The sequence below is a fragment of the Electrona antarctica genome, assembly GCF_951216825.1.
Source record: "Electrona antarctica genome assembly, chromosome: 19".
Lineage (NCBI taxonomy): Eukaryota > Metazoa > Chordata > Actinopteri > Myctophiformes > Myctophidae > Electrona > Electrona antarctica.
In genome coordinates, this window is record NC_136800.1 from 23,441,531 (window position 1) to 23,455,414 (window position 13,884).

The 13,884-nt window shown below is 44.1% G+C and overlaps 2 protein-coding genes across 2 annotated transcripts in view; one reads left to right on the top strand and one right to left on the bottom strand.

Annotated features, from left to right (window-relative positions):
- Window positions 1–2,594, top strand: part of ece2a (endothelin converting enzyme 2a) — a gene marked incomplete at its 3' end in the record, with an annotated part of 141,655 nt that extends 139,061 nt beyond the window's left edge. Inside the window, exons 5-6 of the mRNA XM_079529249.1 lie at window positions 10–91; window positions 2,325–2,594. Of these exons, the coding sequence (XP_079385375.1) occupies window positions 10–91; window positions 2,325–2,594 (352 nt within the window). The remainder of the gene's footprint in view (window positions 1–9; window positions 92–2,324) is intronic.
- A 3,127-nt stretch (window positions 2,595–5,721) lies between these two features.
- camk2n2a (calcium/calmodulin-dependent protein kinase II inhibitor 2a) lies at window positions 5,722–8,894 on the bottom strand (the record flags this gene model as incomplete). The annotated part of the gene is made up of 2 exons (XM_079488905.1): window positions 5,722–8,117; window positions 8,726–8,894. 2 exons carry the CDS (start codon window positions 8,892–8,894, stop codon window positions 8,047–8,049), a joined length of 240 nt encoding a protein of 79 aa, XP_079345031.1. The 3' UTR covers window positions 5,722–8,046.
- Between the last annotated feature and the right edge of the window lie 4,990 nt (window positions 8,895–13,884).

Consider the following 13,884-nt stretch of genomic DNA (forward strand, 5'->3'; position numbering starts at 1 on the left):
GTGCTGCAGTGACTTTGACTGTTCCCTCGTCACACTGGGACTCCCAGCTCGGATTCAAACATCCTTGTCCACACTTCAGAAAGTGAAGCCGGTGAACCCGTCACTGTCGGGAGAAACCTCTTATCTCCATATTCTAAAAATGTTGTCCCCCCCTACCCCTAATGTGACCGTTTCTGACCGAGGCTAATAGTCATTGAAATTTGTTGTTTTTTCGTTTTTTCATGTCATGTGAAAGCAGGAATCATAGCTTCAAATTGACCTATTGGTTGTTCAGTTTGACCCACCACTTTTGGAGATAGGCCTATGGCTTATAGAGTAATGTCTTACAGAAAACAGCGAGTTGAGAAAATAGGTTATAGGTAGCTACGTTTAAGCATTTAGTTCATATTTACATGTCAATTTCAGCTCTGACATTTTTTTTCAGACATGCTGTAGTACGTGAGGATGCCTGTGCTATAACTCCTCACATAAAAATAAATCTGTTTTTAACCTCTTCCTGAACAGTTAGTCTTGCCGCCATGTTGTCTCTGTATCAAAAAGAGTCACTGAAAGTGAAATGTATAGTGGTGAGAAAGTCACAAGTATCCAAAAAATACAAATAGCCTACAGATAATGTACTTCACAATTACTCAAGTAAATGTACTTTGTAACTGTCCATCACCGATGCTGTATGGTCTGCATTGTACATTATGAAGCGAATAATGATAATTATATGCCGGCTTCCCTCGGGCGATATCCAGTAATGCTATTAGATACTGTACTGTACTGTGCAGGCTTACGTAACACAGAGAGAAATATGAACGGCTGATGTCCACTCAGGATGAAGTGAAGGGGAAGGATAGATGGTACAGCTCTGTGCCTGCAGTGTTGCCCTATTTAACCCATTAAGACTGCAGGCTGATTCTACAAATGTCCTCCAAAGCCAAAGTACAGTAACTATAATAATAAAATGGTTTGGACTATAAAATAAAAACAAAAAGGTCAATATTAGGTGTTTCAACCGGCCAGCCAAATATGATATCGGCAAATAAGTGATATTACACTAATAATTGAAAATATGTTCTTGAGGTAATTGTTTATCCCCCAAAATCACAAAGACTAATTTTGGATACACAAATAGGTCTGTGTGTCCAAAAACGTAGTTACGGCACTTTGGCTTTGTAGGGCAGAGTATTCTCAAACATATTATTTTCCCCCACATTGATATGTATTTGGCTGCGGACCCCCCATCTGAAAACGTTTTGTGAAAGGGACCCCGCCAGAAAACACAAATTTCAAAAAATGTCTAGCTTGCAGCACGGCACAAAATGCCTTTCCCAGATGACCAGATGAGGTCTGAATGGTTCACCATGATATCGTACACGGTCAGAAATCACGGTCAGTTTTTTTTTTAAATCAATTCTTTGACACACAGGGGGGACTTCATGCATTGTCTTGGTGTTATGTTGTTGTTGTGTGCTGCTATATGGTTATGTGTTTTTCTATTGAACAGACTGTGGAGATGATGAATATTGTTGCAGCGCAATGACGCGTTGTGGGTTTGTAGATCGACTACTTTTCAGCTTTTGCTAGGCGTATGGTTAAAAACTTTTAAAAAAATCGAATAAATCATCGTTGTCCTCACAAGTACACAGTGCGAACCTTTGTGTGTGTGTGTGTGTGTGTGTGTGTGTGTGTGTGTGTGTGTGTGTGTGTGTGTGTGTGTGTGTGTGTGTGTGTGTGTGTGTGCGTGTGTGTGCGCGAGCGAGTGTGTGTGTGTGGACCCTGCATGGTGCAGCCCTGCTGTCCTGGCCATCTGTCAGGTCAACACCCCGGGGTCCTCTCACTCTCTCTCTCTCTCTCTCTCTCTCTCTCTCCCTCTCTCTCTGACTCTCACTTCAACTAAACAGGCCACGTGACCTATGACCCCCAAAGCTGCTGAGTCAAGGCTGACTTTATAGAACGTGCGCTCTGGCTACAGTAGTAGTGCTCTATAGCACTGTTTCCCAAACAGTGGGTCGGGACCCATTTGTGGGTCACAGATCCATTTTCGTGTGTCGTGAGTGAATGTCCCTTAGACTTAGTCAGTCCGTCATGCCTCGTGACACAATACAGAATTCATTCCATATGTTGATCTGTCCTCATCTGACCTCATCAAACCCTGTACACTCAAGACACTGCCCCCGCTGCCACCCTTAGATCTCCATATATGGAGCTGACCTGTTCTGACATTCCATATGTTGATCTGACCTCATCAAACCCTGTACAATCAAGACACACTCCATAAATGGCCAGTACAGAATTCATTCCATAAGGTGATCTGACCCCCCATGCCAAAGTGCCAGCACTCGCCCAGCAGTCTGCCCTGGGTCCTCTGCCCGGCCGAGAGCGCCCCTGCCTGGGTATTTGACCTCCGTGTAAAGGCCCCAGACAGAGACACTGACAGCCAGGCATGGACCAGGGGCCTCCCCCATGGTCCCCTGCCCGGCCGAGAGCGCCCCTGCCTGGGCACTGACCATCGGCCGTCTCTGTGTGTAGGAAACAGTCAGTCATCCTACCCCTGTCCCCGTGCATTGGATCCACCCAACTCCCCTGCTCTCACTCCTCATCAGTGACCTGCTATACAGCAGTGGTTGGTTCTCAAACCTTTTCATATCAAGAACCCCCAAAATTACACTTTTTAGCTTGCGGATCACCCTTTGAATATGATATGCCAAGGACCCCATAAGAGAAGATGTGTTTGACATGCATTAGGCTACGGACCCCCATTTAATTATTATAAATGGTTCCAACTGACGCTGGGCAGTTAAAGTCTGCCCTACTCTTGATCAGACTACAGTGTAACATCGAAAACCATCAAAACCACTGTCTGCCTGACAGGGGCCCATTGAGCCCTCCCCCATCCCGGGAAGAGAGGGAGACAAAGAGAAGCAGATAATGGCAGCAATATCAGTCCAAATGTCAATTCTGTTCCGGTCTGCTAGCACTAAACGTCAATGTCACAATGTAATTGACCATAGCCGCACGCACGCACGCACGCACGCACACACGCACGCACGCACGCACGCACGCACACACACACACACACACACACACACACACACACACACACACACACACACACACACACAAAACAAAACAAAATCAATTGAAATATGCAGGGTGGTCAGTAGCCTTAATAGTGCAAGTGGTATAGGGGGACTGGAGGTCACTGCGGTGGCACATTGTTGATCTTTGGTGTTCTTCTAACTGTTGCATTGTATAGTTGCATTTTTTTGACATACTTGCATTATTTTCTCACTCCGCTAAGTCAGTGCTTCTATGTATTTGGCTACTGAACCCTAGCTGTCTGAAAACCTCCATAAGAGAAGATTAAGATTTGATGTTGTTTGTATATGTATTATCTGGACAACATGTATTGTATTGTAGGATACCAGGCAGCGAACCACATACAAGATTTGCTTTGTTAAAATATTTCCAAAAAATATACCAAAAATGTATACCCCAACTTTTTAATACAGTATTTTTGAATAGCAGATTTACAAGCTCACAACATTCTGTGATCTCGTAGATCTCCTATTTTCCAATATCCAGAATTCTGGACTAAACGTTTTCTTACCTTAATATGATCATGTTATTATATCCTCGTACAGATGAAAAATGACATAACTCCATCCCAAGTGCGCCGCATGCAGCTCTGAGCATGTGTGGTAGGTTTAGCGGTATAAATCGCTTATTTGATCGCTCAAAAAACGTCCGTAATGTCGCATAACTCTCCACAGTGTTTTGTCTCAAATGGGCTGCCGTAGTGGGCGATTTACCGTTAAACCCACAGCACGCGCTCGGAGCTGCGGTGCAATCAGGATGGAGTTATGTCATTTTTCACCTGTACTGCACTCTTTCTTGGATAATTATAATAACATCAGAAGAAAACGCTTAGTCCGGTATTCTCCTTTAAAGCGATTAAACCATAGAGTATATAGAAGGATAGAGACCGAACTGGAGCGTTAGCCCCGCCCCCCCGCTATTCATTTCAGTGGAAGTTGCTCAGTGGCGTTTTGAAGCACCCGGAAGACTTCCGGAAGTATAATTATAACTGAATGGCTCGAGCGAGCGGGAGTTTAGCCTAGCCTAGCCCCGGACCTCAATGTTGCACCCCCCCCTCAAGGACCCCATGCAGGGGTGTAAACAACATTACAATCTGGAGTGTTCATATATTTAACCCTGAAAGTGAATCAGTGGTGGGAAAAGTACATTTACTTTTTACACATTTATCTAAATAGTGCCTACGTTTTCTTTTAATAGTAGTGGAGTAAAAGTACAATTTGCCTATATGAGATGTAGGCCTAGTTGAGTAAAAGTAAGTGTTGAAAATAAGTAGGGCCTACAAATATACCTCAATGATACTTAAGTACAGTACTTGAGTACATGTACACCACTGCCTGTATACATGTTAAATCAACAGTGGGTTTGACCACAAGTGGAAGCACTGTTGATAAGGAATGCATTAGTGTAATTCATGGCATCTTCCAGCTGGAGGTCTCAGATGTCATTTAAATAATGCCCCTGTAATGTGACCCAGAGTACAGCGTTCACAGCTGTCTATGATTGTTCGGGCTAATGAACAAACACGTTGCAGGTTCTTTTTCGCCTGGGGGCAAATGAGATGGTGTGCACAAGAGTGTGCATGGGGCACCTCTGTGTTAAATTGGCAATTTCTCCCAAAATGGTACTAAATTGGGATGAAATATATGCTATGGAACATGCTGAAATAGCCTAATGTAAAGTACTATACTGTACATGATTTGAACATGCTTGAACATTTGACATTTCAGGGCCTAATATTTCTACGATTGCTATACAAATTGTTACAAAACATATGTGCTTTGGAAATAATGCAAGTATGATTTGAACATGGTCTGAAATTATATGTAAGTTTGTTTTGAACATGTTTGAACATTTCACGCACGCACGCACGCACGCACGCACGCACGCACGCACGCACGCACGCACGCACGCACGCACGCACGCACGCACGCACGCACGCACGCACGCACACACACACACACACACACACAGACACACACACACACACACACACACACACACACACACACACACACACACACACACACACACACACACACACACACACACACTGTTGTTTGTCTAGACTAGAGGAATGTTTGAATGTTTAGGAAAAAAGCCTTTGGCCTTTTTGTCTATAGATTTTGATTATAGATTAGTTTTGTTTTAGTTTTTTCATGTATGCTTACTGCTGCTTTTAAACTGTCGATAAGGTATTCGACCAATCAATCAAAGTGTTTATTTGTCCTAGCTCTGAGAGTAGGCTGTGCACATGTAACCGAATGGACCTACATTTTGTATATACTCTCAGATGTAACTCGACCAAATTCCCATTTGCAAGAGGTGTCATACACTGTCGCCACTTTTCCTTTTTCTCCTTGGTACATGGTAGTGTTTTGTATTTGTTGATGTCATTGTGTAATTTTTGTATGCTATATAAATTGAATATATATACTGTAGGACCACAATGGAAGTCCACAGGACTATTTTTGTGTGTTATCCTTTTAGCATTGATGTCTGACTGTAGTCTACTACGTGCTGTTTTAGGATTTAACATTTACATCATTCTACGACCTTGCCTCACTGGTATTTGACCAGACTGGATTTCCATAATGGGATTGTTTTATGTGACAAAAGCAACACGAAAGAGACACATTTAGTTTTTTACATGTTCTTTCACCATTTATTAGTTCACCAAATACAGTGAAAATGGCATCATAATATACAATGACTCATTCTTAGAATGTCATGACATTTTTGTTGCTTTTTTGCTTCATAAAATGATGTCTCGTTATTGAAAATATTAAGGTTTCATGCACAACAAACCATATCCAGTTTCTTTAAAAGAATGGTACAAAATAAACAAAATAAAAAATAAAAACAAAAGAACATAACTGTAATGTTCAAAATCGGTCAAATAACAACGTGTCATTTGAGGATACTCGTAAACAGTGCAATATTTACTCTAAAATCGCCATTTTTCTAACAAATTCATCAACGAAGCTCAAGTCACAGTATACGATTTCTTAATAATAGTTTTAACATTGATGTGTGCAAAAACCCCAAAACACATTCAGTTAGTCTTTAAAAAAACGTCAAACTCTTGATATAGAATGAGACCTGTCAACCACAAATCTCTAGATTCTCCTCTTATGTGTAGCCTAGTCTCGACCTGTATGTCATCTCTGAAATATAAACATTGTTGATGAATTGTAAGACGATAGACTAGCATACGTATCATTTTAAATAACAAATATTTAGATATAAAAATACAAATATGAATTTTGTTTTAAAAAGAAGCGTGCCAGGGTAAAAGTGGTGGCACCTTAGTGTTGGCACCGGAGCGAAGGTTCATGCAAATAGATGGGAGGGAAAAGGTTGACTTTAAATTTATAGAGGACAAAACACGAATAATCGCAAAGTTTTAAAAATAACCAAATAATAGCAAACCTCATTTTTTTGCCATCGATTTCATGACTCTTATTTCAAAACAATTGACTATAATTTCCACATCTATATGCTGGCCTCTTTCCATCATTTGAATATTGAAAAGGTGAAAAAAAGATATGTGCAGGTGTAGATTATCTCACTGGTTCTCAAAGTGAGTTCCGGAGACCCCCAGGTGGTCCTTGGTGGGATCCAGGGGGTCCCCGGCAAAATGAGGAACAGATGAAACACTTAAGCCCTGTTTTACCTCTGTTGTTTTTTTGGCTATTCGAAAATACCCGATTTGCAAGCCCACAATGGGTCCTATGTAGGACACATCGTGAGCTTGCAAATATGCTATTTTTGAAAAATGTTGAGAAATGTTGACAAAATGTTGACAAATCCTCTCTTATGGGGGGGACGGACCCTGGAACAAAATCTTTTCGAATGGGAGTCAGCGGCCAAATACACATCAATGTGTGGGTCCTTGACATGGAAATGTTTGAGAACCACTGCAAGGTGCCAAACCTGCACCCACGACTCGAGTGGGTGGGTGGATGGGGTGGCGGGACAATACAACCAATTAAAAGGTATAGCCTGTGATTTATTTGAACCACTTTAGTAATGCTCTTTTTCCTATAACGGGGCGAGGCCAAAACAAAATGAGCCAATAACAAAGAAGATATTAACATTGCACCATCCTCGGATATATGTTCTACATACAATGGGTCTCTCCACTATTGAGAGTTTGGTTGGTCTGTTGTTTTTTTTAAAAAGCTTTTTTTCTTTGTTTCTTTTCCTTTAGCAGCAACGGGGTGGGGAATGCATTCTAAAGTTCTCGCAGTGCTGAAATGGACAGCTCCTCGTGAATGCCAGTGTCGCTGTTTGAATCGACAATGCAAAAAGCGTGTAGGAGGTCAGGGAGGACTGCAGGGGAGAAGGAGGGGGAAGGTCTCGGAGCTTTCAGAGAGAGCCTACAGAAGCCTACTAGTACTGTACAACTACTGAGATAGGGCTTGAAATGGTAGCTTCAGCCTTCCCAAGGCGCAAATGTTTTCTTATTGTTGTTGTTCTTCTTGTTATTGTCGTTGTTTTACAGCGCTTTTGGAAGAGAGATGGTCGTGAAAGTATAGAATGAGTACAATTCAATCCATCAGAAAACCAGCAGAGTTGAGGAACGGAGGCGTGTCCGCCATCTCAACATCTTGGTGCGCAGCAGGAGCCTAGTTTAAAAAATCGGGATTCGTTTGGAGAATTGCCAGCAACCCCATCATTGATAAACCTCCGTCTTTTTCCCCAGAGTCTCTCTCTCGCCCTCTCTCTTTAATCTTCCTTTTTTGCCTTCCTCATTATCTTTTCTCCGTCCTTTCCCCCCTCCATGTTTCTTTCACTATCCCCGTCCTTTTGTCTTCGCTTGATCGGTGCCATCGTGTGTGTTTTTCCTCCTCCGTTAAACACAATCCTCGAAAACATGCACATTTTACAGCCGACAAGTGCTTCCTTCCTCAAATCGGGTGATCAAAAATAAAAAGTCTTGCGAGGCGTCGGTCATGTTTAGACGCCGGGCGACGACTTGTCTGTCATGCCTTTCAGAACATCGTTTATTCTGTCGTCCTCGATGTCCACTGTGGAAAGGAGAGGGGGGATGTTTACTGGCACCATTCAAGGAATATAGAGCATGTCAGACAGGCAAACGGTCCAAGTGCAAAGGCAAGGACGAAGTGGATGCAACGTTCTATCATTCTAGAAGAACGTACGCTACACTTCGTCCTTGACGCGATTTTTCACAGATGGATTTCATAACAATGATGCCAGTGCCACTGCGTAAAAATGCTGCCAAACCCCAAAGCGCGCCGTGTGTCTATCACACAAGAGGTTATTGTTTATATGATCGCATAATAAATGCATTATTTACTGCAAATATAGCCATAAGGGATGGTTGTATTGGCGAGTCGTGGGATAAACAAAGATACGCACTGAAACTAGACCTTTAATTTAATTTAATTCATTTATTGTATAGATAAAAGCTACATTTTTTTGCACAACTCTCCCGTTTTCACATGTTTACAATGTCATGCGCGTGTATAGGATCTATTGTCAATGCGTGCAGCTCAATCCATACGCCATGCACGGCGTCGCTTGCCGACCATGCAGAACAGATCTGGGTAACAAATACCATTCCGATTTTTCAATTTTTATTTTTGTTTTATTATATTGTTTTAGTTTTAATTACCTCTCTTTGCTCTGCCGATCTGGCCGAGTTTCGGGGGTCTTTTCGCCTGCGACCCCGCGAAGAAGGCGCTTGTGTCCTGCAGTCCGCAGCTAAAGGACATCTGGCTGACCTCACTGTCCGCGCCGTAGCCGCTCATCTTCCCCTCGTTGTATGGCAGCACCTCGGACATGTTGTTGGCACAGTACAGCACTGTTCAACGCTCGGTACGTGGAAGAACAAGTAGTCTGGCTATATTTGATATATAGCCGTATATATCCCTTTGTCGTGGTTGCACTTCTCGAGTTTTTTTGTTTTTTCTCCGGTCGGAATCCGTTTGAAATAATCAATCAATCAATCAATCAATCAACCAATCAATCAATCAATCAATCGACGTGTAGCGTGTAGCCTATAGCCTACAGATGTCCGTTTGTAGACCGCGGTTTTGTGTTCGGTCGGTCGGTGCGTGTCTCTGGTTCCTTATAGAGTGGATGTTGTTGTTGGGAGAGATGTGTTCTGCTGTGCTGCTGGCTGATGTCTGCTGAGGGAAGTGGGAGATCCCGGGATCATAAAGGAAACCCAGGCGGAATGGTGGTGAAGTCATCCGCCCGGGCTTTAAAGCGTGCGCGTGGTGCGTGTCTGTGTGCGTGCGTACGTGCGTTGTGCTTGTATGGCAGGCTCCGAGTGTTCGAGGAGTAAGTGTGACACCAACAGGCGAGAGATGGAACTACGGGTGGTGTAGCTGCTATGGCACTGCATGCAATAACATTGAACTCTGAGTAGCTGTTTAACTCTCAGCACTAAAATGAACATTGAGGACTTTACTCTGTACTTCAAACCCTTTTCATTGCTGGCTAGATTCTATGCTAAAATAAGGAGGCGTGACGTGTGTCCCCCCCCCCCACACACACGCACGCACGCACGCACGCACGCACGCACTCCAAAATATTTCAGATCTGCAATGTTGCGTTTGTGGTGCTGTGGCATTTCCCTTCATCTTTCAACAGGATTCTGTTTCATCCTCTTTGGTGCTTTGGATCATGGAGTGCAGGCATGCTTGAAACACCTGTTGTTGTTCCTATCGAGGTTATTGTGTCAGTAGGCCTAGTTTTATTTATTATCTATTATTAAAGCAGGGATATTTAAAATTAAATATATAGTTTAGTTTTTTTCATTAGTTTTACTCTAAGTAGCCTACTGCATGCACTTCGTGACTTTCCAGTTTCGAGGTGTGCAAGTGAATGAAAGGTCGTGACAGGGAAGAAAACAGGGGTGGGAATGGGATGGAAGCCACTTTATATGCCTATAGGAACCCTGTGCTGGGGCGACGTGGCCAGCTTTTAGCCATGGAATAAAATATCCTACGAGACGTCACATCAGCAAGTGAATCGTCATTATAACTTCAGCACCATGGACAGCGCACGTGCTCCTTGCGCAAACACCGTTTTGGCGAGTAAAAGTTTTCTGCTGATTGCATAAAGGCTGCATTCATCGCATATTGTTGCATATTATACATTATATAGCCTACTTTAACAGGTGGCCAGAGTGAGAGGGAGGTATAGATTGTTTGAACTGCTGTTTAAATTGATCGAAATAAAATGTTGGCCTATACTTATAGACCGTATATTCCCCAAGGACTAACTATAGCCCAGGCCCCCTCCTGCATGTTTTCACCTACATTAAATCGTATAGGTGACCTACAAGCCTATGAGCTTGTAGATATCTTTCGGTAAACATCACCGCGCTTATTTGTTTTGGTCGCATTTTTTGTGCAGCCTGAGCATCCGACAGACCAGGCAGACAGCCACACGCCGGCCTGTGAAACAAAAACAAGTCGTGTGAGAGGCAATGTCCCCTTGCTTAGCAACTCTGACTGGTAGACAGCCAGCAGGCACCGCTCGCTGCCTGGCGAGGGAACAGCTGACGCTTGTGGAATTATTAGTGTTGGATAACACCTCAGTCTCACCTCCCCTCCTCCGGGGGGAGAAGACACAGGGACCCCGCTGGAGAGCCTCGGCTCGCAGGGCTGACTGAGCGCCGGGTGGAAAAAGTAGCTCACTTTTTTTTTTTTTTTTTTTTTTTTTAACTTAACTAAACGTATCAATACTGCAATATAGAAATACTAGTAAAAGTCCGGAATTCAACATTTACTAAAAGTATACAAAAGCATTGGCTTCAAAATGTACTTAAAGTAACAAAAGAAAAAGTATATAGGACTACTTGTGCAGAATGTCCCATTTCAAGTTTTCAAATGTATAATAATCTTTTGAAAATAGCAAATAGGCTACTCAAGCATATCGGCTATTTTAAAATGGCCAAAATGTATAGCCTATATGTATACCGGTAGGTAATATACAGAATTGTATATAGCCTATAGTGCATCAGCTCTGTTGCATTTTCCTCCACTCCTTGCTCAAAGCGCCACCCCATGGTTAGATAAATCTATTTGACATTTGTACTCATTTGGCCCCTACAGTTACTTTACACCACTGCTGAGTGCTGGCTGTCGGCAGCCACGCCAGCAGGGGCTCCGCATTCCCTCCCTTGAAAAGCGTGCCAAGAGCATTCCAGTTTACGACCAGTTTATGGAGCGCAACTGCTCTAAATAAACAAGCGCGGCCAACATTTAAAGAAGAGGCACAAAACAATTCAAAATACTTTTTGCAGCAGCGCTGCAGCTAGGGTGCAGCAGGGGTGGAGGTTTTATTCCCCGTCTCTCTCAGTAAGATTTGCCAGATTAAGATTTTGTCCTCGAAACATAAAAAGGGTTGGTTGAAATTAAATAAAAGTAGGCTATTATAACATTATGTAGAAATCGGTTAAGTTATACTGCACTAAAAGTACAATATATTGGCATGAAAATATACGTTCAGTGCCAAAGTAAAAGTAGCCTATAATAGCCATTCATTGCATAATCATTAGTAGCCTAATGTGCTAATCGAATTACTTTAATATGATTATAAGGCTGATTTTAAAGACTTCATATGTGTTGCTGGACTCTTAATGTATGTTTTGTTATCTGCAAAGTAAATAGTAAATAGCATGGCACGTCAAAAAGTCTCTTTCACCTAGAAACTCCATTCCGTCACGCTTTTTCGTCACGCTTTTTCGTCACGCCTTTTCGTCACGCTTTTTTCACGTAGAAACTCCATTCACACTTTTTATAATTCAGCTTACTGTGGAGACACATGCTGGAACTTTTTACTTTTAAATGTTTTGTAGTTTCTGAGTTATTAATGCGCAATGCATTCTCAATGGCAATAGCACAAACTTTGGCATGCTACTAATGGAGTTGGTACAACATAAGTTCAGGAGGAAGACCACGCCTTCAATGATAAATCGTTGACTAACACTGCTCCTCCTCAATCTACCCTAAGCTCCATCCTCGGCCAACTTCCTGCAACACTCTGTGATCAATCACCATGGTAACCCATCCAGTACCTCCCCTCGACTTATCTACCATGGTAACTGATAACCTTCCACCCAAACCCCTCCCCTTTCTCCACGTATTTATACCTGCACGTCTACCTGCCATTTCGTGCTTGGTTCTTCGTATGACTCACGTCACGTATCTCTCAGTCACACGGCCGCTTCCGTGTTTGCTCCTCCGCCGAATCCCCGTCCGATTTCAAAGTAATCATTACTTAACTTACCCTCAACTTAAGTTACCTTGCCACCACGGACGGACCACACTATCAGCATTCAGCACCGTCCCCCGTCGGAGAAACCTCGGACAGACGCCACCAACGCCAGCCAGCCACCCCGTATTCCAGCGCTGACACCCCGCCATCAACCGCTTCCTCATCGATCTCGTTAATGCCGTCTCACTGAACCTCCGTTCAGTTTATTCTTCCAACGCCAACCTGGCCCATCGACGTCGCGGGACACAAACACCACCGCGATCCGAGAGACCACCTCTCTCTCCCCCCCGCTGCAACTTCAAAACCGGCACACTTCTTGCCACGGACCTGTCACCTTCGCTGATTCGATGACATCACTCCCAAATGCTGCGCTGACTGAGGCTGAGTTACACACCCGCCCACCAAGCAACTACAACACACAAAGCTAAGTTTCCTTCAACACCATTCATTCATACTACCCAGCCAACATGTCCATCTGGGCCCCACATGGGTTTTGACATGGGCTAATGGGCTCGGGTTCCAAGTGGGCCGTGCACCCAGTTTCCACAAAGGGCCCCCCTTTTACAAACCGCTGTGTAAGCACAGCTGGACAACGTTCTCTCTGCGGTGCCCTTCACGCCCACTCGCCGTAGCTATTGGCTGTACTGACAGCCTCTAGTTTTCATCACAACCACGCATTCTATTGCGCTACAATTCAATCATCTGTGTGTTCGTTTCCTCATGCTCCACGATCATGCAGATCACCCCCTCCTAACCTATTGAATTCATTCACCCTCCATTCAACCTTTTACCCACCCACCCCTCACCCACCCAGTTCTACTAGTCCCCTCTCTTTTACCAGCCGCTGTGTAAGCACAGCCGGTCAACGTTCTCTCTGCGGTGCCTTCACGCCCACTCGCCGTAGTCGAGACCTCATCGGCCGTACTGACAGCCTCTAGCTTCCATCACAACATCCCTCTACCATGCCGCCTCCTCCCCCTACTTATTCTTCTTCGACTAGAAACATTGTTCCTGAAGAAACAATGTAGGCTCCCCGCAAGCCAAACATTTCAGTAAATAGTACATCAACAGTTTCTAGTGAAAGCGGGAAAGACTAGTCCTTCCATCCTTACACTCATCAGCCCCCATCTAACACTACCCACCCATCCCCTAGGGCTGCACAATCACTCAACTCCCTTGGTGAACTAGAAATTAACGGGCCATCATGGCAATGCATTTACCCAGTTAACGGACATCTACAGTCTCCCTCCCTCCTTCCCTCCCTCGGCACAGGGTGCCTCCCTCCCTCGGCACAGCGTGCCTCCTTCCACCCCTTCCTACCTCCCTTGGCACAGCGTGCCTCTTTACAACCCCTCCTACCTCCCCCGGCACAGCGTGCCCCCTTCCACCACTGCCTCCCTCCATCGGCACAGCGTACCCCCTTTACTCCCTCCTTCCCCTCCCTGCCTCCCTCCATCGACACAGCGTGCCACCGCCCCTCTGCACTACATGCTCAAGAATCGATTACCCCGTGATGCCGTTCGACGACAAGGATCAACTACC